Source organism: Triticum urartu, chromosome 7A, assembly GCF_056163025.1.
Source record: "Triticum urartu cultivar PI428250 chromosome 7A, HENAU_Tu73, whole genome shotgun sequence".
Taxonomy (NCBI): Eukaryota; Viridiplantae; Streptophyta; class Magnoliopsida; order Poales; family Poaceae; genus Triticum; species Triticum urartu.
Genome location: NC_141879.1, coordinates 125455413 through 125477722, shown reverse-complemented (window position 1 = coordinate 125477722; position 22310 = coordinate 125455413). Strand labels below are relative to the sequence as shown.

General features: G+C 41.9%; 1 protein-coding gene across 2 annotated transcripts; it reads left to right on the top strand.

Annotated features, from left to right (window-relative positions):
- Positions 1-10581: 10581 nt before the first annotated feature.
- Positions 10582-20956, top strand: LOC125528780 (uncharacterized). Of its 2 annotated transcripts, none has more exons than XM_087536871.1 (6): positions 10582-10749; positions 11704-11802; positions 18752-19384; positions 19498-19620; positions 19751-19867; positions 19953-20956. In XM_087536871.1, exons 2-6 carry the CDS (start codon positions 11719-11721, stop codon positions 20523-20525), a joined length of 1530 nt encoding a protein of 509 aa, XP_087392997.1. In that variant the 5' UTR covers positions 10582-10749; positions 11704-11718; the 3' UTR covers positions 20526-20956. The 2 variants fall into 2 exon arrangements, with proteins under 2 accessions (XP_087392997.1, XP_048549176.1); XM_048693219.2 differs by having other exon boundaries at positions 10582-10959.
- The last annotated feature ends 1354 nt before the right edge of the window (positions 20957-22310 follow it).

Here is a 22310-nt window from a genome sequence, read left to right as displayed (position 1 = left end):
CTTCAAAGTAGCACCATGATCTTCATAATAGAGAGTCTCTCATGTTATCACTTTCATATACTAGTGGGAATTTTTCATTATAGAACTTGGCTTGTATATTCCAATGATGGGCTTCCTCAAAAATTTCCCTAGGTCTTCATGAGCAAGCAAGTTGGATGCACACCCACTTAGTTTCTTTTTGAGCTTGCATATACTTATAGCTCTAGTGCATCCGTTGCATGGCAATCCCTACTCACTCACATTGATATCTATTGATGGGCATCTCCATAGCCCGTTAATACGCCTAGTTGATGTGAGACCATCTTCTCCTTTTTGTCTTCTCCACAACCACCATTCTATTCCACCTATAGTGTTATATCCATGGCTCACGCTCATGTATTGCATGAAGATTGAAAAAGTTTTGAAAAAGTTAGAGTATGAAACAATTGCTTGGCTTGTCATCGGGGTTGTGCATGATTTAAATACTTTGTGTGGTGAAGATGGAGCATAGCCATACTATATGATTTTGTAGGGATAACTTTCTTTGGCCATGTTATTTTGAGAAGACATAATTGCTTTATTAGTATGCTTGAAGTATTATTATTTTTTATGTCAATATAAACTTTTGTCTTGAATCTTTCTAATCTGAATATTCATACCACAATTAAGAAGATTTACATTGAAATTATGCCAAGTAGCACTCCGCATCAAAAATTCTCTTTTTATCGTTTACCTACTCGAGGACGAGAAGGAATTAAGCTTGGGGATGCCTGATACGTCTCCAACGTATCTATAATTTTTGATTGCTCCATGCTATATTATCTACTGTTTTGGACTATATTGGGCTTTATTTTCCACTTTTATATTATTTTTGGGACTAACCTATTAACCGGAGGCCCAGCCCAGAATTGTTGTTTTTTGCCCATTTCAGTGTTTCGGATAAACGGAATATCAAACGGATTCCAAACGGAATAAAATCTTCGGGAATGTGATTTTCTCACCGAGCGTGATCCAGGAGACTTGGACCCTGCTCCAAGGAACAAAAGAGGCGGTCACGAGGGTGGGGGCGCGCCCCCCTGCCTCGTGGGCCCCTCGTTGCTCCTCCGGCGTACTTCTTCCTCCTATATATACACACGTACCCCCAAACGATCAGAACAGGAGCCAAAAACCTAATTCCACCGCCGCAACTTTCTGTATCCACAAGATCCCATCTTGGGGCCTGTTCCGGAGCTCCGTCGGAAGAGGGCCGTCATCACGGAGGGCTTCTACATCATCATAGCCTCTCCGATGAAGTGTGAGTAGTTTACCTCAGACCTTCGGGTCCATAGTTAGTAGCTAGATGGCTTCTTCTCTCTCTTTGAATCTCAATACAAAGTTCTCCCCCTCTCTTGTGGAGATCTATTCGATGTAATCTTCTTTTTGCGGTGTGTTTGTTGAGACAGATGAATTGTGGGTTTATGATCAAGTCTATCTATGAATAATATTTGAATCTTCTCTGAATTCTTTTATGTATGATTGGTTATCTTTGCACGTCTCTTCGAATTATCCGTTTGGTTTGGCCAACTAGATTGGTAGTTCTTGCCATGGGAGAAGTGCTTAGCTTTGGGTTCGATCTTGCGGTGTCCTTACCCAGTGACAGAAGGGGCAGCAAGGCGCGTATTGTATCGTTGCCATCGAGGATAACAAGATGGGGTTTATTTCATATTGCATGAATTTATCTCTCTACATCATGTCATCTTGCTTAAGGCGTTACTCTGTTTTTAACTTAATACTCTAGATGCATGCTGGATAGCGGTCACTGAGTGGAGTAATAGTAGTAGATGCAGAATCGTTTCGATCTACTTGTCACGGACGTGATGCCTATATACATGATCATACCTAGATATTCTCATAACTATGCACAATTCTGTCAATTGCTCAACAATAATTTGTTCACCCATCGTAGAATACTTATGATCTTAAGAGAAGCCACTAGTGAAACCTATGGCCCCCGGGTCTATTCTCATCATATCAATCTCCATTACTTTAATCTTGCTTTGCTTTTTTACTTTGCATCTTTATACCAAAAATATTATATCTATCAGATCTCACTCTCGTAAGTGACCGTGAAGGGCTTGACAACCCCTAATCGCGTTGGTTGCGAGTAGCTATCGCTTTGTGCAGGTACGAGGGACTTGAGCGTGGGCTCCTACTGGATTGATACATTGGTTCTCAAAAACTAAGTGTAGCGACCTGACCTGAATGGATCACGTCTACTATGCTACGGTGTCATCCCTGGATCAGTAATGCTGACACCACACAGTACATCGAGGTTTTATAGCAGAGTTGCAATCACACACTTATTACATCGATGGCTCAAAAAGAACTTATTACAATAAATATGGCTGAAGGCCATCTAATATCGATAACAGCGGAAGACTCGGAAGATAAATGGGTCCATCAACTCCAGCGGCATCACTGAGTATAGGGCCACGACCTAAACACCTCAATCGTCGTCTAAAAAGTCTGCAACATTAACGTTGCAGCCCGAAAACGGGTCAGCACATGGAATATGCTGGCAAAGTAACACATAGAGAGTAATGGAATGAAACAGCTATACTATATGCATATATGGCTGGTGGAAAGCTCTATGGTTGCAGTTTTGCGTAAAGCCAGTTTTTCCCTACTGCAAAGGAATAAATTTATTTAACTATCATGGTGGTTGTTAAACATTGAGAATGGTTGACAGCATTCTCAATCCCAATTAAAAGTACAATTAAAACCCAACAACATTAATTAGAAGTAACATGTTGAGATTCACAATGACATTCAAGTACTAGATACTCAAGTTGTCCATAACCGGGGACACGACTAATCATGATTAGTTTGTACACTCTGCAGAGGTTTGCGCACTTTTCCCCACATGACTCGATCGCCTCCATTTGTTTTCTCGCACTACATGGTGTTTGAGAAACGGATGACCGAGACATAGTCTTTCAGAAGCACTAGCACCTTACATGTGGGGTAGACCGGTACACCTACATCCCCTACATCTGCTAGTCCACCCCGTAAGAGTTCGCACAACTTAGTCAACTACGCCAGAGCCCATAGTAGCATGTGGCTGCACACGGAAGTTTCTAGCATGAAAGATCTTATGATCCCTTTGAGCCTGGGTGGCGGTCCAAAAAAAACAGGCAAGTCCTGATAAACATCAGGTGCCTCAATCCACCCAGATGTGTGTTTAAGTTGCCACCTTAGATAAACCATTAAAATTATCAATCTCACATCTGTCATGGATATCACTCACCCAATCCACGTCTACTAGCATAGCATGGCATAATAAGCAAACGTAGAGTAACTCCCAAAGGTTTCATAATAATATAGGTAATAGGTACTACCTCATCTACTTCCCATCCCACAATTTAATTAGATCCTAATCATGCAATGTGTGAGGATTGATCTAATGCAATAAAACATGGGTTGTAGAAAAGGTATGATCAAAGTGTTACTTGCCTTGCTGATGATCCGCGAGTCCTAGGGTTTCGAAGTAACAAGCGGCGCAATCCGGGTAATCTATCACAGACAAACAACAAGCATACAATAAGTACTCATCTAATGCACAGGTAAAACTCGAACAAGAGATCGAACCAAGATAGTTCAACTTAAGAACTCCGGTTGCAAAGAAAGAACGAACCGAACAAACGACGGAAAAACAAGCGGCAAAAGAAAACAACTCGGTTCTAGCAAGTTGAATCTAGGTCAAAATTTTACTGTAGCAAAAGCTTGTTCAAGTTGATTAGACGGAACGGCGGTTTCGAGACGAAACTCCAGGCGCTTGAATCACCTGATTCCGATAAACGAGCGAAAAGAAAGACTAGAAAGAAGATCGGATCTGAGATCGCGATCGCGGAATAATTCCGACGAAAAGAAAAAGAAGAACGGTTAAACGAACGGACGTCGTTAACCTAGAAGAATCCGGTGATCACGTTCGTTAGGACGAACGGTCCGGCGAACGGTCCAAAGGCAACTAAATCGGAGAAGAAAACGAATCCGATCTAGGGTTTCGGAGAAGAAAACCAAACGAAAAACCGATCTAGAAAACCGGAACGGTTTAGAGAAGAAAAGAATCGGAACGATTAGAAGAAAACGATCCGAGAAAAAGAGACGCGGGGCAACCTCGGCGAGGTCTCCGGTGAGGGGCTCCGGCGGCGTGGGCGTGGGGCGGCGGCATGGGCAAGGTGCGGCGGCGGCGCGGGTGTGGGGTGGTGGCGCGGCGCGGGTGAGGGCGCGGGCGGCAGCTTAGGGCAGCGCGCGGGTGAGGGGTGGCGCGGCGTGGGGTGTGGTGGAGCTCTAGGCTTTGGGTTTGATGATTTAGAGGGGGGGTGCTTGGGTATTTATATGGGTGAGGGGAGACAAAACTTGGGGTAGGGGACAAGAATTAGACTAGGAATAGGAATAGAAAAAAGGAAAGGAAAAGATCTAGAAATAGAAAAGGAATATACGGAAGTAGGACAAAAGTCCTACTAGGATTCGGTTTAGAGCAAGAGGCGAGGCGGCGGCCTCCTGCGCCAGCGCTAGGCGCGCGCGGCTCCCTGGGGGCGGTGGCCTTGGCCGTAGCCTTGGCCGGCTGGGCCTTTGGCCCAAGGCGCTGGACTTTGATTTTTTTTTAACTGGTTCTCGCGCAGAAAAAAAAAACAAAAAGAGATCTAAACGAACTCCGAAAAAATCTAAAGTAAATTTTCCCCGACTCCTAAAAATGAGCCGAACAAAATGAACTTTTCTCCGGACCTAAAATGCAATTTTCGAAAACGCGCATTTTTCCCTATCCAAATAAACTGCAAATAAACACCGGAAAAAAAAATTGATCTATTTATTATATCTTCATTTTTTTCCTAAATTTGGGAAAGTCATATTATTCCCTCTCTCATATTTTTTTGACACCGGAAAAATTATTGAAGATAAAATAAATAAATCAAATGATCCTATTTTCAAAATTCGAGAAAACTCTCAAATATGAAAATAACGAAATCTCCAACTCTCTCCGAGGGTCCTTGAGTTGCGTGAAATTTCTAGGATCAACCAAAATGCAAGAAAATATGATATGCATGATGATCTAGTGTATAACATTCCAAATTGAAAATTTGGGATGTTACACTAAGGGAAATACTTACGCTACTCTGCTGCATCAGCCCTTCCTCTTCGGGGAAAACTAACGCAAGCTCAAGACGTAGCAGCCGGCAGCTGGAATTCTAGGCTGGAAAAGGAGCAAATATTAGAGACCTATTCTGCACAACTCCAAAATTCCTAAAACTCCACGGAAGTCAGTTTTGGAATATATTAAAAATATTGGGTGAAGAAAGCACCAGAGGGGAGCCAGCCACCGTCCACGAGGGTGGGGGCGCACCCTACCCCCTAGGCGCGCCTCCTGCCTCATGGGCCACCTGGCAGGCCCCCGAGGCTCATCTTCTGGTATAAGGTGTCTTTTGCCCTGGAAAAATTAAGAAGGAAGCTTTCGGGATGAAGCGCCGTCGTCTCAAGGCGGAACCAATTTAGGGCTCCGGCGGAGCTGTTCTGCCGGGGAAACATCCCTCCGGGAGGGGGAAATCGTCACCATCATCATCACCATCGATCCTCTCATCGGGAGGGGGTCAATCTCCATCAACATCTTCACCAGCACCATCTCCTCTCAAACCCTAGTTCATCTCTTGTATCCGATCTTTGTCTCAAAACCTCAGATTGGTACCTGTGGGTTGCTAGTAGTGTTGATTACTCCTTGTAGTTGATGCTACTTGGTTTATTCGGTGGAAGATTATATGTTCAGATCCTTTATGCATATTAATACCCCTCTGATTATGAGCATGAATATGATTTGTGAGTAGTTATATTTGTTCCTAAGGACATGGGAGAAGTCTTTCTATAAGTAGTCATGTGAATTTGGTATTCGTTCGACATTTTGATGAGATGTATGTTGTCTTTCCTCTAGTGGTGTTATGTGAACGTCGACTACATGACACTTCACCATTGTTTGGGCCTAGGGGAAGGCATTGGGAAGTAATAAGTAGATGATGGGTTGCTAGAGTGATAGAAGCTTAAACCCTAGTTTATGCGTTGCTTCGTAAGGGGCTGATTTGGATCCATATGTTTCATGCTATGGTTAGGTTTACCTTAATTCTTCTTTCATAGTTGCGGATGCTTGCGAGGGGGTTAATCATAAGTGGGATGCTTGCCGAAGGAAGGGCAGTACCCAAGCACCGGTCCACCCACATATCAAATTATCAAAGTAACGAACGCGAATCATATGAGCATGATGAAAACTAGCTTGACGATAATTCCATTGTGTCCTTGGGAGCGCTTTCCTTTATATAAGAGTTTGTCCAGGCTTGTCCTTTGCTACAAAAAGGATTGGGCCACCTTGTTGCACCTTGTTTACTTTTGTTACTTGTTACTCGTTACAAATTACCTTATCACAAAACTATCTGTTACTGATAATTACAGTGCTTGCAGAGAATACCTTACTGAAAACCGCTTGTCATTTCCTTCTGCTCCTCGTTGGGTTCGACACTCTTACTTATCGAAAGCACTACGATAGATCCCCTATACTTATGGGTCATCACACACTCATCTCATTCATGCAACCAATACATGCACATATGCTTGGTAGATGTCACTAGTCCCCAATCATTTGTGAGTTAGACCAAAAACGATGTGCTTTGCTAAGATCTGCTTCTAGATTCATTTATCCAACTACAAATGATTTGTTATGAAAAAAGATCCTAGATAGCTCATGAACACTTAACTCGTTGTTCTTAGAAAACCACAAACATGACTCTCCCAGTTGTTCCCTCTAAACTGACCCAAACACTTACCTAAAATGAAAATGGCATTTTCCAGTTTTTTTGTTTGTCGAGATGTTGGCAATGTTAGAAGTTCCCAACTTTTTTTATAGAAGTGCTTGCAGCAGATTTGCTACCTATAGTGGTCAACTTTCATAAGTACTCACTGCCCATGGAGTTCACTTCTTTACTTCTACTAGGTGGTAATTGTGCATGCATAAGGCACATTCCATTAACATGATAGAAATATATTTACTTTCATTAACATAACAAAAAATATTAAAAATTTACAAGGTGTGTTTTGTCGGTGTTCTACGTAGTAGCCCAACAAAGGCAATTTTTGCCTAACATAGTTTACATTGATGGAATAATATCTTTTTGCAATGTACCAATGCTAAGTATCCCATAGAATCAAAATAGTACCACATACACTCTTCCTTTTCATTTGTGATTTTTCTTTTCCTCGGGTAACCGTTGTTCCAGAAACTGCGGTCCACGATTGACTTTTCGTCACAACATATTGTGCCAAGTTAGACCAAGCTCCAAGCAAAGCCATGAGAAAGACTTGGAGCATCCATATCCACACCAGCCATATGGACCTGTTGGTTTCTGCTCTCCACTCTTTTATAAGCATATTTTGCCATTGCCCCCAACATCGCCTATATGTATGTGTGTGCTAAGGGCATTTTTATTCAATTAGTGATATAAAATTGGAAACAAACTATTTCAATTACACTAGCAATAGATTTTAAGGGCCTACTGCATTCAAAGGATTTTCGTATAAATCTTGAAGAACTAGAATCATTAGAAATTTTCCTATTTGTTTTTAGCAAAAATGAGTTCTTTGATTTGTGTGACCGCATCCCATAATTTTTTCCCTATAAATTCTTTGGCACTACATTTTGTATGAGTGTTTTCATTCGCTCAAACCACCTGGAAACAATCCTCCCGTTCCGCTTGTGATGTAGTTAAATAAACCAAAATCTCCAAATATTCAAAATTATTTCCCCTTTTAGAAGGATTTCACATTATTCCTAACTCTAGTTTTTAGAATCTTACAAATCAAAGTGACGCAGTCCAACTACCTCATCCGTGTTTATGAGTGATGCACCGAAAGTCCAAATATATAAAGGTATTTGAGAGTTGCAAGGTTGTCCTACGACTACGGGAATGCATATCTAAACATTGAAAATATGTCAATCGAGTCACCAGAGGCTTTATCCGTACAACACAAGCTTTGATCCACACATGTGCCCTGTTGGTTTACCACCGCAACTTTGGTAATATGTTTGCAAAATACCTCCTAAAAAAACATGTCTTCTAATTTCATGGCTCTTCCAGTGTCGCTACATTGGTTGATATTATGCTTCGATTTACTAAAAAAATGTCTCCCTTAGCACACACACAAAATTAATGGCGACGAGTATAACATGAATACGCAGAGCATGCAAGAGTGGGTGAATAGCGAGAGAGCATGAGTCGTCATATAGGTAAGACTGGAACCCTATAAAAGACCGGGTACGATGCGAGGCGAGGGGTAGGAATGGGAGAGGGTGCGGCTGCCTGACGATGCATATCGATCGAGGGAGTGCGTAGTTTTCGCTTGAGCGAGAATGAGGGACACATCCGCATGTTTCAGACGGGTTTTTCGGTTGGCTTTTTTTTGCGTTGTCTGCGGGGTCGTGAGAGGTTGAGGCGAGGAAAGCCTTGAAAAAACGAAAGCGGGAGGTGGGTTAGGTTCAAGGAATATCGATGGAGGAGGGAGGGCAATCGACCCAGAGGTGGGATGATAGGACCAAACGACGTACGTATACACCTTTAACAATAGAGATTTTTTTACATGGCTTTAATAATAGAGATAGATAGATATATACTGTATATCTCTAACACACCTAAAAGTGGAGTATTTTGTACTTATACTTATGGGTAGAAAGAAGATATTATGCTTGATTTTGTTATTAAATAATAAATCCCTAATAATAAAGCAGCTACTGTAATTGTGCATGCATAAGGCACATTCCATTAACATGACAGAAATATATTTACATTTCATTAACATAACAAAAATTATTTAAAATTTACAAGGTTTGTTTTGTTGGTGTTCTACGCAGTATCCCAACAAAGACATTTTTTGCTAATATAGTTTACATTGATGGAATAATATCATTTTGCAATGTACCAATGCTAAGTATCCCATAGAATCAAAATAGTACCACATACACTCTTCCTTTTCTTTTGTGATTTTTCTCTTCCTCGGGTAACCGTTGTTCCAGAAACTACTGTCCATGATTGACTTTTCATCGCATCGCAACATATTGTGCCAAGTTAGACCAAGCTCCAAGCAAAGCCATGAGAAAGACTTGGAGCATCCATATCCACATCAGCCATTTGGACCTGTTGGTTTCTGCTCTTCACTCTTTCATAAGCATATTTTGCCATTGCCCCCAACATCGCCTATATGTATGTGTGTGCTAAGGGCTTTTTTATTCAATTATTGATAGAAAAGTGGAAACAAACTATTTCAATTACACTAGCAATAGATTTAAAGGGCCTACTGCATTCAAAGGATTTACATATAAATCTTGAAGAACTGGAATCATTAGAAATTTTCCTATTTTCTTTTAGCAAAAATGAGTTCTTTGATTTGTGTGACCGCATCCCATAATTTTCCCCTATGAATTCTTTGGCACTACATTTTGTGCGAGTGTTTTCATTCGCTCAAACCACCTGGAAACAATCCTCCCGTTCCGCTTGTGATGCAGTTAAATAAACCAAAATCTCCAAATATTCAAAATGATTTTCCCTTTTAGGAGGATTTCACATTATTCCTAACTCTAGTTTTTAGAATCTTACAAATCAAAGTGACGCAGTGTCTTTGCCATCAGTATCAATGCTAGTCCAACTACCTCATCCGTGTTTATGAGTGATGCATCGAAAGTCCAAATATATAAAGGTATTTGAGAGTTGCAAGGTTGTCCTACGACTACGTAAATGCATATTTAAACATTGAAAATGCGTCAATCGAGTTACCAGAGTCTTTATCCGTACAACACAAGCTTTGATCCACACATGTGCCCTGTTGGTTTACCACCGCAACTTTGGTAATATGTTTGCAAAATACCTCCTCAAAAAGCATGTCTTCTAATTTCATGGCACTTCCATTGTCGTTGCATTGGTTGATATTATGCTTCGATTTACTAAAAAAATATGTCTCCCTTAGCACACACACTAAATTAATGGCAATGAGTATAACATGAATATGCAGAGCATGCAAGAGTGGGTGAATACGCGAGAGAGCATGAGTCGATGTATAGGTAAGACTGGAACCCTATAGAAGACCGGGTACAATGCGAGGCGAGGGGTAGGAATGGGAGAAGATGCGGCTGCCTGACGATGCATATGGGTCGAGGGAGTGCGTAGTTTTCGCTCAAGCGAGAAAGAGGGACACGTTCGTATGTTTCAGACAGGTTTTTCGGTTTGCTTTTTTGTGCGTTGTCTGTGGGGTCGTGATAGGTTGAGGCGAGGAAAGCCTTGAAAACCCGAAAGCGGGAGGTTGGTTCGGTTCACAGGACGAAACGATGTACGTATACACCTTTAATAATAGAGATTTTTTTGCACGGCTTTAATAATAGAGATAGATAGATATATACTGTATATCTCTAACACACATGAAACATTAAAGTGGAGTATTTTGTACTTATACTTACGGGTAGAAAGAAGATATTATGCTCGATTTTGTTATTAATAATAAATATTTATCAAGCCCCAAGCGGCAAACCCTCGGGCCCATTTCACTTGTGTGTGTCACGCTTTCCATTTCCCATCTACCTCCCTTGCTCGCATCTCCAGTTTTCCACCTGCTTTCCTCTGCACCGCCCAACCACGCCGCCGCGGCAGCTCCAGCCGCCGGCGCCGCCCCTCTCACGGGGCGCCACCGCTCCGGCTGCGCCGGATCTAGGTACACACCGTGATCCCACCCCACTCACCAACCCACAAACACAACACACACTGGTTCCGCCATCGACCTTTCCGGCTGCTGCCGCTCGTCTCCGACGAGAGCGGGAGCCGTCGAGGCAGCGGCTTTGCGCCTACGCTGTTCCTGTCACGAAGGGGGCCGTCTCGTTTCCACCCTGGCACCGCAAGAGGAGGAAATACAGCAAGATCTAGGGTTTAATTACCTCTGACTTCTCGTGCGATTTGTTGCTCTTTTTGGTACAAAGCTGCGATTAATTTCACCGAAATCTGGCAATCGGTTGTTGAGATCTCGATTTTTTGGTGGATCCAGTGTTTGACATTAGCAGGAAGTTGCAAGTGCATTAGTGGAAAGTTGAAAGTGTTCTGTTGAATTTTGGTGCATACTGTTTTATTGAGAAATTGGGTCCCGGATCTCTGGAAATCTGCTAAAACATTGCTGGAAATTAGCATGATAAGTTTGCTAAAATGTTTTTTTCTTCTGGAAGTTCATCCTAAGTTTCTGAAACTTCACGTAATTTAATTTGAAGTACAGTTTCGTTTATTTTGTCTGAAATCTCGTGGCGTACAGTTCAGACTTGTTGAAAGGTGGTGTGAATTCTTATAAAAGTTGATTTAAACCTCTGTTTGTGGCAAGTTCTTCTTTTTGTCCTTGTTTCAGTTTTGAGAGCCAGCACAAGTCGGCATAATGTCTGAAATGGAAATCTGACAGCTCAATGTGGCTGTTGGAAAGGAACGGCTGGCTTTCTCCTGAGCAGTGACCCGTAGCTAGAAAACTTGCTAATGAGTAATTAGATGTTTGGTGATCTCAGCCCATGAGTAATCAGATTCCAAACAATGCATGTTTTGGGCAAAATTCCCATGAATCTTCGTTATGGCAGGAATATAATACATACTTAATATAGTCTTGTTTCCTGAACTCCTTTATTTCTTGAAACAGAGGGCGCAACACAAGATGGTGCATCTAAGATTTACTGGTGCGTCCGATAGTCGCTCAAGCAGATCACGAGAGACTATAGGTGATGTGATACATGGCAAGGTATGCTCTGTGTGTTATTCAGCCCTAGGACATAAGTTTACGATCGCTTTAGAATATATATACATGTTCAACTGGTGTTTATGCAAACATTCTTTTGCATGTGAAACATTTCCTGTATTTGTACAATGATGGGTACTTTATGTGGAATTTTACATGATACATGAATAAACTGAATTCATCATTGGTGGGAGAGTTAGGCTGAGTAACAACAAGTGGTTTTAGTTCGATTGGGAAGCGTATTACTACTTTACTAGTGAGCACAGAAGCCACACAAATGATTGTGTGCTGCTTTTTCTTAATCGTTCACTTTTAAAATGGGTAGGGCCTTCTTTCTAAAAAAATCCTTGGTGAAAACGGGATGCTAATTGTGAAATTTCGGGAACCACTTTTGTACTATTCCTTTTTTTCTTCGCTTTTCTGATTATTTTGCAGTCTCAGAAAATTGTTTCGAGATGTTCCCAAAATTTGGAGATATACTTAAAGAAAGCAGCGATTGACTTTTTTTGGGGGAAGAGCTTTTAAAAAGATATGAGACGTATTTTTGGATATTTGCTAATCATTTTCGAGCAAAAATTCACACATCTTCCCACACACCAGTTTCTGAAAGTCTAGATCTACTGTTTCATGCTCAACAACAAAGAAATAGAAAAGATGCAACAGTCAACTACTGTTGGATATGCTTTTCAGAAATTATGTAGCGAGCTTTCAACATTTTCAGATTCACTTAAAAAAGGATGTACTTTCACAAAGTTGATGCATTTCAAGTATTTTTATGAGCTTTTAAAATCTTATGAAATGAGCTTCCAAAAGTTTGCTAACCAAGTTTTATTTAAAAGAGAGGCGATTGCCCAGCCTTAAGATGAGGCTCTTACAAGTGAACAACAAGTTCGAGTACGAGAGAAGCTAAAAAAGTCTCGATACAAGGCCGCAGGCCAGACATAGTGACACAGTGCATGCGAATACCGAGAAGAAGAACAAAGCGGTCACACTCGGACCTTCAACACCACCTCCAGCACGTGCGAGGCTTACTCCCTAGCCATTGTGGTTTCGTCATGAAGTGGCTCGAAGGACTTGGCACCTTGAGCGAATCCTACTGATAAAAAGATCAAGACGCTGTCAATCCCGTGAACGCCCCAAGAGTCTCCATAGCTACAACAACACGACATTTTTGTACACAAGATCACTCGAGTGTTTAAAAACGTGTCCCGCCATCAATGCTTTGTTGCGAGCCATCCATATGTTGAATAAGACGATGAAAGTCCGCAAATCCGGCAGGGTTCCACGAGCATCCCGTGGCATCCCGAATAACACTCCACATAAATCGAGCCACGATGCAGCGAAAAAGAATAAGGTTGCATGACTCATCGTTGCCGCACCACATACACTTTCCATTACCCGGACCATGTCGCCTAAGAACTTGGTCACGGCCGGGGATTTGATTCCAGCCACTTGCTAGAGGAAAATCTTGGCCTTAGCCAGAATCCTAGCCTTCCACAGCCCACACGCGCCCCACCTAGGTACTGCCTTAAATATCTCTCGGTATAGAGAGTCCGTGAAAAAAAAAACTGGACAGCTCAAGACGCGAAGATACCTCGTCCCTGTCCTGATTAATATGGACACTCTCCAAGTCGCGCCTAAGGCTTTGCCAATCCGTCGCTTCCATGTGGCCTAGAGATCACCTAAACCCTGGTTTCCAACAACTACCATCCTACATATCTGCCACCCTGGCGTCTGGGGCATCACTGACGGCGAAGAGCCTAGGGTATGATTCTCATAGAGGCATGTCCCTAATCCAAACATCCCACCAAAATTGGGCCAGTTGCCCATTGCCAACCTGAAATCTCGACCCCAACCCGAGAAGGTGTTGGACTTTCCCAACAGCTTCTGCAAATTGCGTCGGCTTCACATTTGCATTAATCTCAATCCCCTTGTTCGGAAGGTATTTATTCCTAAGTATCTGAAGCCAGAGGCCCCCTTGACCGGTTAATTTTCCATGCCCACTTTTCAATAAGACACCAATTCATTATCTTGGTGTTGATCACTCCCAAACCAAGTCTCAAAAAAATTAGTTTGCATCTTTCAACACACCATATTTTGAAAGGCATCTTGTTTTTGTCAGATGACACGAATGAAAAACTGCAGCTATCAGCCATTTACAAGCTAATGGGAAATATCTATTGTGCTTTCAAAAAATCATGATGTGTTTTTACATTTTTCGCTAGGACTTAGTTTGCGTCCTCTCATTAGTTTTTCTCTTCTTTAAAATACTCAAAAGACTTCTTTTTAATCAAAGCCCTATAGCATCTGCATCGTTGAGTTTAGACAAAGGCTAAAAGGGACAATTCACCTAACATCATAAGGTCAACTGGGAGGTACTAAGTAATGCTAAGCTTGTTGTTTCTTATTTTGTTGAATAAAAAATTGAAACAGAAGGCACCATCTTAACAAATGTGTATGTTGTGCTTAAGAGACGTGATTGAAAAATACACAAATATACATAATGTTTCCGCCATAGCTGGTTTTGTTGCAGATCAGACCTTGAGGTGAGGCTCGATTCATTGTTAGCCCGTGGTTAGCCCAATCTTTCGCAGCACTCTCCTACATACCAACAAGTAGCAGTTGCCAGATTTTAAATGGTGTTCGCAAATCCCCGAGGAAACAACACACTGACCCCTCGAAACGAAGGATTAACATGGACAAACCATATAGTGTCACCTTGTAATCTCACACTGTGGTAGAGGCTTTTTCATGGATTCTTCTAGAAACTTGGGAATTTTTACATAGCTTTCCCAGAACTGTATAAGAGGACTTTAACCCCCAAAACACTTGGTGTCTATTAATCAAATATAACCTGTCTTACATGGTACACACCTTGGCTGTTTATAGTGTACAGCCGACTTTCTAATCTTGACACACACGTTTTGACCGATAAGGTATTCTCGCGTACCAACATGGAAAGAAGCAATCTTATCTAAATATTCCGCTACTACTACTAAATGAAGCTATCAAGTAAAGCTTGGGCTCCATGCACCATCTTAATCTCACATGATAGGCGGCCTCCACCCAAAATTGCATAAAGAGAATGAGTTGAGAGAACCTCGTGTCAGTCTTGCAGTTCTTCTCTTTACCTATAAGAAAAATAAGCAATAACTCTAATCTTATTTTGATCACTTCTATTTGAACAAGCGATCCACATTTTCTAATGTCCACGTGAAGGTGTAGGAATAGGAGTTCTTTGTATCTCTTCCTTGATTCTTTCTTTGGAACAGAAAAAATCAAGCCTTCGTAAGTTTTCATGCAGCTGGATTCTGTCTCTTATAGTATTCTGCTATTTGCATGGAAGCCACATATGTTCAAAATTGGAAACTGGTTGTCCTTTGCGTATACGTCATGCACAAACGAAGTCTTCTTCACTCTAGCATGTTCGATGCACCACACAGCATGCATAGCCATCATAGCAGTCAGGACTTTGGCCTCCTCACCTCCATCACTAAACTATTTTTTTTGGCACATAAATAACTCTAATTTTGAGTTTATTGGGAGCACCCACAGCTTCAGTAAGTCCACTAGGGGACGCTATATCAGGTTGGGTATCGAAAAGAAATACATGGCATTTTTGTGCAACGAACCTTATTTTATTCATTTGGTCTACTCTTTGCAGCCCCCTTGCAGCTGACATTCTATACACAGTCAAAGTCAAACATTTTCAATAAAACTTTGGCTGTAAAAAACTAGGATTAGGTAATTGAAAACATATTAATATTTTTTGTCAACAGTGATCTAAAGTTAATGACGATTATACAGGATTTGCTTTTCTGTGCAGTGGAAAGCCCTTGGCCAGGTGGGTTATGCGTTTTTTGTGCAGTGGAAAGCCCTAGGCCAGGTGGTCAGCCCAACACAAATGAAAACATTACAGCTACCAAACCATTTTCTGCACAAGTTTTTGTGAAATATGTACTAAGCTTTCAAAAAAGGCAATGTATCGGGTGAAAACTGTTGTTCAGTGAAAATCTGGAAACTTTCCCTTCTAACCATCAGATCTAAAATGACTGTATTACATAAGAGGTGGGATACCCCTTAGCCACTTAAAACCCTTCACAAAACCCCCCTCACATGTCTTAATCTGGTTGTACAACTTCATCTCCTGCCTCCGATCCGCTCTAATCCCTGTCAAAACACATCACCGCCAGAGCTCAACAGGGACCCTGCTCTCGCGACGCCGAGCAATGAGCTTGAGCCCACCACTTTCCAGTCCTGCTTTTGGGGCTATGTCTTGATGCCCGGCCAACTCGCAGAATGGCAATTCTTGAAAGCGGCGATGGCTGGCGAGCAAGTGCTACATGGCGGGGGATTTCAAAACAATATGTGATCTTCCTTGCTGCACACGCCCTTGCTGGCTCGCTCTCTCGACTGCTTCCGAGGGACACCACAGCAGGCCCCTGCCCCCACATGCTGCAGACCATGAGACGGCTCAGGAACCCCTCTGCGGAAAACTAACTTAGTTGCTTTCTTTAATTAGTTGAGATCTGCACCTAGAGTTCATATCTCTGCTCAATTTCTCCCTTGTTTGCTACTTGTTGTAGAGTCAGTTCGGCAATGTGAGCTAATCGTGTCATGAATCTGATTTTTTTTACTGTGTATCATGATTCATGACATCAGAGTTCAGACTTCGGCCGTTTTATTAGAACCTAAGAAACCTCATTGGAATTAGACTCTATTTGCCTTTAAACTGACCTGCAAGTTCTTTTACTCAGGAGCTTGCAGTCGTAGCCCCTAATTTCCTTGAAACTGAAATTGATTGCAAGAAGCTCTCGAGGGTTCAGATTGATTGGAAGAAGCTGGCTCCCTGGGACAGATTTCAAACAAAGTATTATCTGCAACTCCGAGAGGCAATACTGCAATAGTGATCCAATCTCACTTCCAACCGTTCACCATTGTTGCAAAGTCCAAATCAGCTCCGCGCCTTGGCTGAGTCTCATGCCGGAGCTGCTGTGCGCAGAATCCATCCATTTTAGATCTGATGGTTAGGAGGGAAAGTTTCCAGATTTTCACTGAACAACCGTTTTCGCCCTTGCCTACAAAAAATCATGATGAGTTTTTAAATTTTTCGCTAGGACTTGGTTTGATTCCCTAACATTAGTTTCTCTCTTTAAATTACTCAAAAAGCCTTTCTTTTAATCAAAGCCCTATAGCATCCGCATTGCTGAGGTTAAACAAAGGCTAAAAGGGACAATTCACCTAGCATTGTAGGATCAATTGGGAGGTTCTAAGTAATGCTAAGCTTGCTGTTTCTTATTTTGTTAAATAAAAATGGAAACAAAAGGCACCATCTTAACACATGTGTACGTTGTGCTTAAAAGATGTGATTGAAAAAGACACAAAGATACATAATGTTTCCACCGTTGCTGGTTATGATGCGGATCAGACCTTGAGGAGAGGCTCGATTCAATGTTAGCCCAATCTTTCGGGAACTCTCCTGATCTCCTCCATACTCACTAGTGGTTGCTAGATTTTAAATGGTCTTTGCAAATCCCCGAGGAAACAACACCCGACCCCTCGAATCGAAGGAATAACATGGACAGACCATATAGTGTCACCTTGTAATCTCACACCGCGGGAGAGGCTTATGCATGGATTCTGAAACTTGGGAATTTTTACATAGCTTTCCCGGAACTGTAGAAGAGGACTTTAACCCACAAACACATGGTGTCTATTAATCAAACATAACATGTCTTACATGGCACACACCTTGGCTGTTTATAGTTTACGGCCGACTTTCTAATCTTGACCCACACGTTTTGACCGATATGGAACTCTCACATACCAACATGGAAAGAAGCAATCTTATGTCTAATTTAAAGATTTTGCTACTACTACTAACTGAACCTAACAAGTAAAGCTTGGACTCCATGCGCCATCTTAATCCTCGTGCCAGTCTTGCAGTTCTTCTCTTTACCTAGAAGAGAAAGAAACATTAACTCTAAACTTATTTTTATCGCTTGCTATTTGAACAAGCCATGGACAGGGGTGTGTGAAGTTAGCTATCCATGTGCCAGAACCATGAGTTGGTTTCGAGATCTTATGGGTTTCAACTCTAGCCTGCCCCTATGAGTTGTTGTTGTTCCACATTTTCTGATGTCCACGTGAAGGTGTTGTTCTACATTTTCTGATGGCCACGTGAAGGTTTAGGAATAGGAATTCTTTGTATCTCTTCCTTGATTCTTTCTTCGGAACCGAACAAAACAAGCCTTCACAATTTTCCATGCAGCCGGACTCCACCTCTTATAGTCTTCTGCTATTATTTGCAAGCCTTCACAATTTTCCATTCAGCCGGACTCCACCTCTTATAGTCTTCTGCTATTATTTGCATGGAAGTCATGTATGTTCAAAATTGGACAATGGTTGTCCTGCGCACATACGTCCTGCACAAATGAAGTTTCTCCACTCTAGCATGTTCAATGCCCAACACAGCATTCATCGCCATTGTAGCAATCAGGACTTTGGCCTCCTCACCTCCATCACTATTTTTTGGGGCACATAAATATCTCTAATTTGAGTTTATTGGGAACACACGCAGCTTCAGTAAGTCCACTAGGGGACCCTATCAGGCTGGGCATCGAAAAAAAATACATGGCATTTTTGTGCAACGAACGTTATTGTATTCATTTTATCTTCTCTGTACGGCCCCCTTGCAGCTGCCATTCTAGACACAGTCAATGTCAAAACATTTTCAATAAGACTTTGGCTGCAACATCTAAAAAAACTAGGATTAGGTAACTGTAAACCGTATGAACATTTTTTTGTCAACGGTGATCTAAAGTCAGTGACGATTATACAAGATATGATTTTTTGTGCAGTGGAAAGCCCTAGGCCAGGTGGTTATGCCTTTTCTTTTTCTTTACTATAAGCTCTCTTTCTTTCTTAAAGAAAATTTCCCCCCTCCGTGCAGGCCATCACCACGAAGTTATCTCTTCCAAAAATCCGGACTATCATTAAGAAGTTGACTCCTAGACAGAGGGACTTGGTCAGGGCTCGCGGATTTGGAACAATGCTGGATATTAATTGCTCTCAGTTGCCAAGGGATTTGGGAGTTCGCCTAGCGATCTGGTTTGATTGTGACAGTCGAACTGTAAATGTTCCAAATGTTGGCAGCTTTGAGATAAACCCTTTCACAGTCCACCAGATTCTTGGCATACCGTTGGGTGGCCGGTTAATTGACAAGATAGCAACAAGTGAGGCCAGGAGGGTCATTGCTGAAGACACCGGAATACATTCTACTGGGCCTAGCATTTCACACTTGATGAAGTTATTGTCCGATGACCTCCCTGATGAGAAGTTCCTTAGAATCTTCATGCTCATTTTATTGTCAACCTTCCTGTGTCCAACCAGCCACTCCTGTGCGAGCCCAGACTATTTCAATGGCATTGTTGAGACTGATGATATCGCCAGCTATGACTGGTGCAGCTTTGCATTAGACTGGTTAGTGGAAAAGATCAGACAGTTTCAGATCTCCTTGTCCAAGCCAACCATGAAAGGTAAAGAGCAGTCTATCTCTCTTGGAGGATGCTTGATGATTCCTTTGGTGAGTTATTGCCGCTTACATAAATCTTCTATGTGCATTCTTTAATTTATTATCATTTCTTGAAGGTGGATGTTTTTCCTTGATATATGCTTTTTGTAATGGACATGGTGTAGGTAATGTTCTTTGATTATCTCGATCTAAAAGGAACAAAGATTCGCAACTGCATCCCACGGTTACCAGCTTGGGATGATAAAGCCATCAGCGCGTTTGACAATATAAATTTTGCACAACTAAAGGTTAGTTAAAACTCTCTGTATGTCTTTTTCCATCTCTTTTTTTCTTCTCTGTTTCCATGTTTCTCTATGCTTATCAGAATTTTTTGTCCTTTTTTACTCACCTTGCTCATTTTGGGTTTCCCTTTTTCAGTTCAAAGACATAACTAAAACATGTTTCATGGAAAAGCCATCATGTACTCCATCGTCTCATTCTTTGCCAAATGGAGTTGCTCAGTTCATCGACGGACTTATCCCATCTGATGATGATGTGAGTATATGGAGTATCTACTGTTTTCTAACAATGTGCTGTCTCTACTCTTTTCTAACAATGTGTCATGATTTTCATGTCTCAGTTCAGGGCAAAGATGAAGGAGATGTGCGCCGAATTTTACAAGACGTCAATGGATGCATGCCTTAATGCACTACAGCCTGTCCTTGCAAAGCAGATGTGCACAATGGTTGAAACTATTCAGAACCAGGTCAATAACAGAGCTTCATCATCTTCAGCACCACCAGTCAATGAACTCACCTGCAAGGACTGTAACTCACAGAAATGCACAATGCGGGATGGTGTATCCGCCACACCGCTCCAAACAGTTATAGATGCAGAGTTTCACAATCCTTCAGTGGGTCCAGCACTGGGTACGGTAGAGAGCACTGGTGGTGGTGATATATTTCATTACGACCCAACTGATGAAGATGTGGTTAATATCCTGCTGCAATTACGCCGCCATGGAGGATCTGTTATGGGGGATGCACCTTTTGGTGCCCTCGTTGCTGACCAACCTGTTGTTTTCATGTCAAGTGAGCAGGATTTTGGTACAGAGGATTCGCCGTCAGCTGCTACTGAAGTTGGGCACCCAGAAAGCAATCAAATTTCTGCCGCTGAATGCTCCAGGGCCTCCAAGAGGCACAAGGCACATTGACCTTGCTGTTTACATTGATTCTGAATCTGAGTCCTCCAGGCCCCTGAGAATTCAGAAAACCAGAAATTCAGCTTGCGGAGACAAATAGAAACGTCGGGCTGGTAATGATTTTGCGAACAGGTCCTAAAACCCCTAACCTCCCCAGGTTTCTGCATTGATACCAGAACGCATGAGAACTAATCCGGAATCCTGAACGATTTGATTGGGTGCGTTTGCAAAATTTGTACTGGAATTATCCTGCTCTGTTGCTAGCTGAAGCCTGACAATCAGAATGGCTGAAGTTATCTTGTCGTTCTAAAAGAGTGAAGTACTTGGTTTGGTGGACTATAGAAAATTTTGTTGGAAGTTGTATTCTCTCGGACTGCAATGCTATTCTGCCTGATGAATGTCGATCTGAACCCTGAAATGGCATGCTCTACTCATTCTGCTCTTGTGCTTCTTGTTACAGTTTTTTTTACATATCAGAGGTTAGAGGACTCTGATAATAACGTCACTTTTAGGAAGTTGTTAATCTCTCGACTTGATAGTACCATTTTTATCAGTATTGTCCCGTCCTCAGACATCACCAAGGAACTTTTTCCTTGTCTGCACCTTTCCCTGAAAATAAAAGAACTTCAGAAAACACATGCATAGATTTTTCCTAAAAAAAACAAGAGTCTTACTTGGTTTATATACATTGAGCATAATAGAAAGCTTCTTCGTCCGACTCGACTGTCACGGCAATTCGTGGCCATTTCTCTCAACTACCAAGTACTTCCTCTGTTCCGAATTACTTGTCGCAGATATGAGTGTATCTAGATGTATTTTAGTTCTAGATACATCCATTTGTACGACGAGTAATTTGGAACGGAGGGAGTATCAAGTACCACTAACCTCTCCTCATGTGCTACCAGTAGTAGTAAAGTACGTAATAGACAGGTCGACCAGGTGGTTAGACATACGAATACAGATTAAAGTGATGCATCTGCTTGCCCTTCTTCTCCCTCCCTTCACTTGGTCTCGATTCTCAAAAGCAGATCGATGAGAAACAAAAAACAAAAAAGGGAGAGAGGCAAGGCTCATCTCCACACCGACAAAAAGGCCAGTGTACTCCCTTCCAAATTACTCGTTATAGAAATAAATGTATTTAGAACTAAAATACATCCAGATACATCCATTTCTGCGACGAGTAATTCGGAATGGAGGGAATAGTAACGATGCTAACAATCTGCATTGCCTTCTGGGGATCCGATCAAATGCCAGGTCGTTTGTTAGTTAGTGAATATACTCTACTACTTACATCAAGCTAGTACTTCCTCCATTTCAAATTACTCATCGCATAAATGGATGTATCTAAAACTAAAATACATCTAGATATATTCATACCTGCGATAAGTAATCCGAAACGGAGGAAGTAGTAGATAGCAAAGCGCACGCGATGGACAGGATGAGACTTTGAGAAAGGATCCAGTGAGGGATGGGATCGATGCATGGTCCTGACAGGTGGGGACTACCGGCAGAAAGAACTTAACACTGGCCATGACACGTCGAGCTCATGATCACTGTCATGGGCTCACGGTTCACGAGCAAGATGAGAGCTCTCGCTCCCAGTTCTTGTTTACTCTGACTTTGCAGAAGCGCTGAATTCTATGGCTCCCTCTCTCCTCTTCTTCCAAGATCACCAGTATGATGCAGAGGCCGGAGGTTTTAACCTATTTTTTGGGGTTTATTTTGTGTGCAAATTGATAGCTAGAGCATAGAAATTAAACTCGTGCACTTGACTTCCAATGCGTAATTGATGGATTA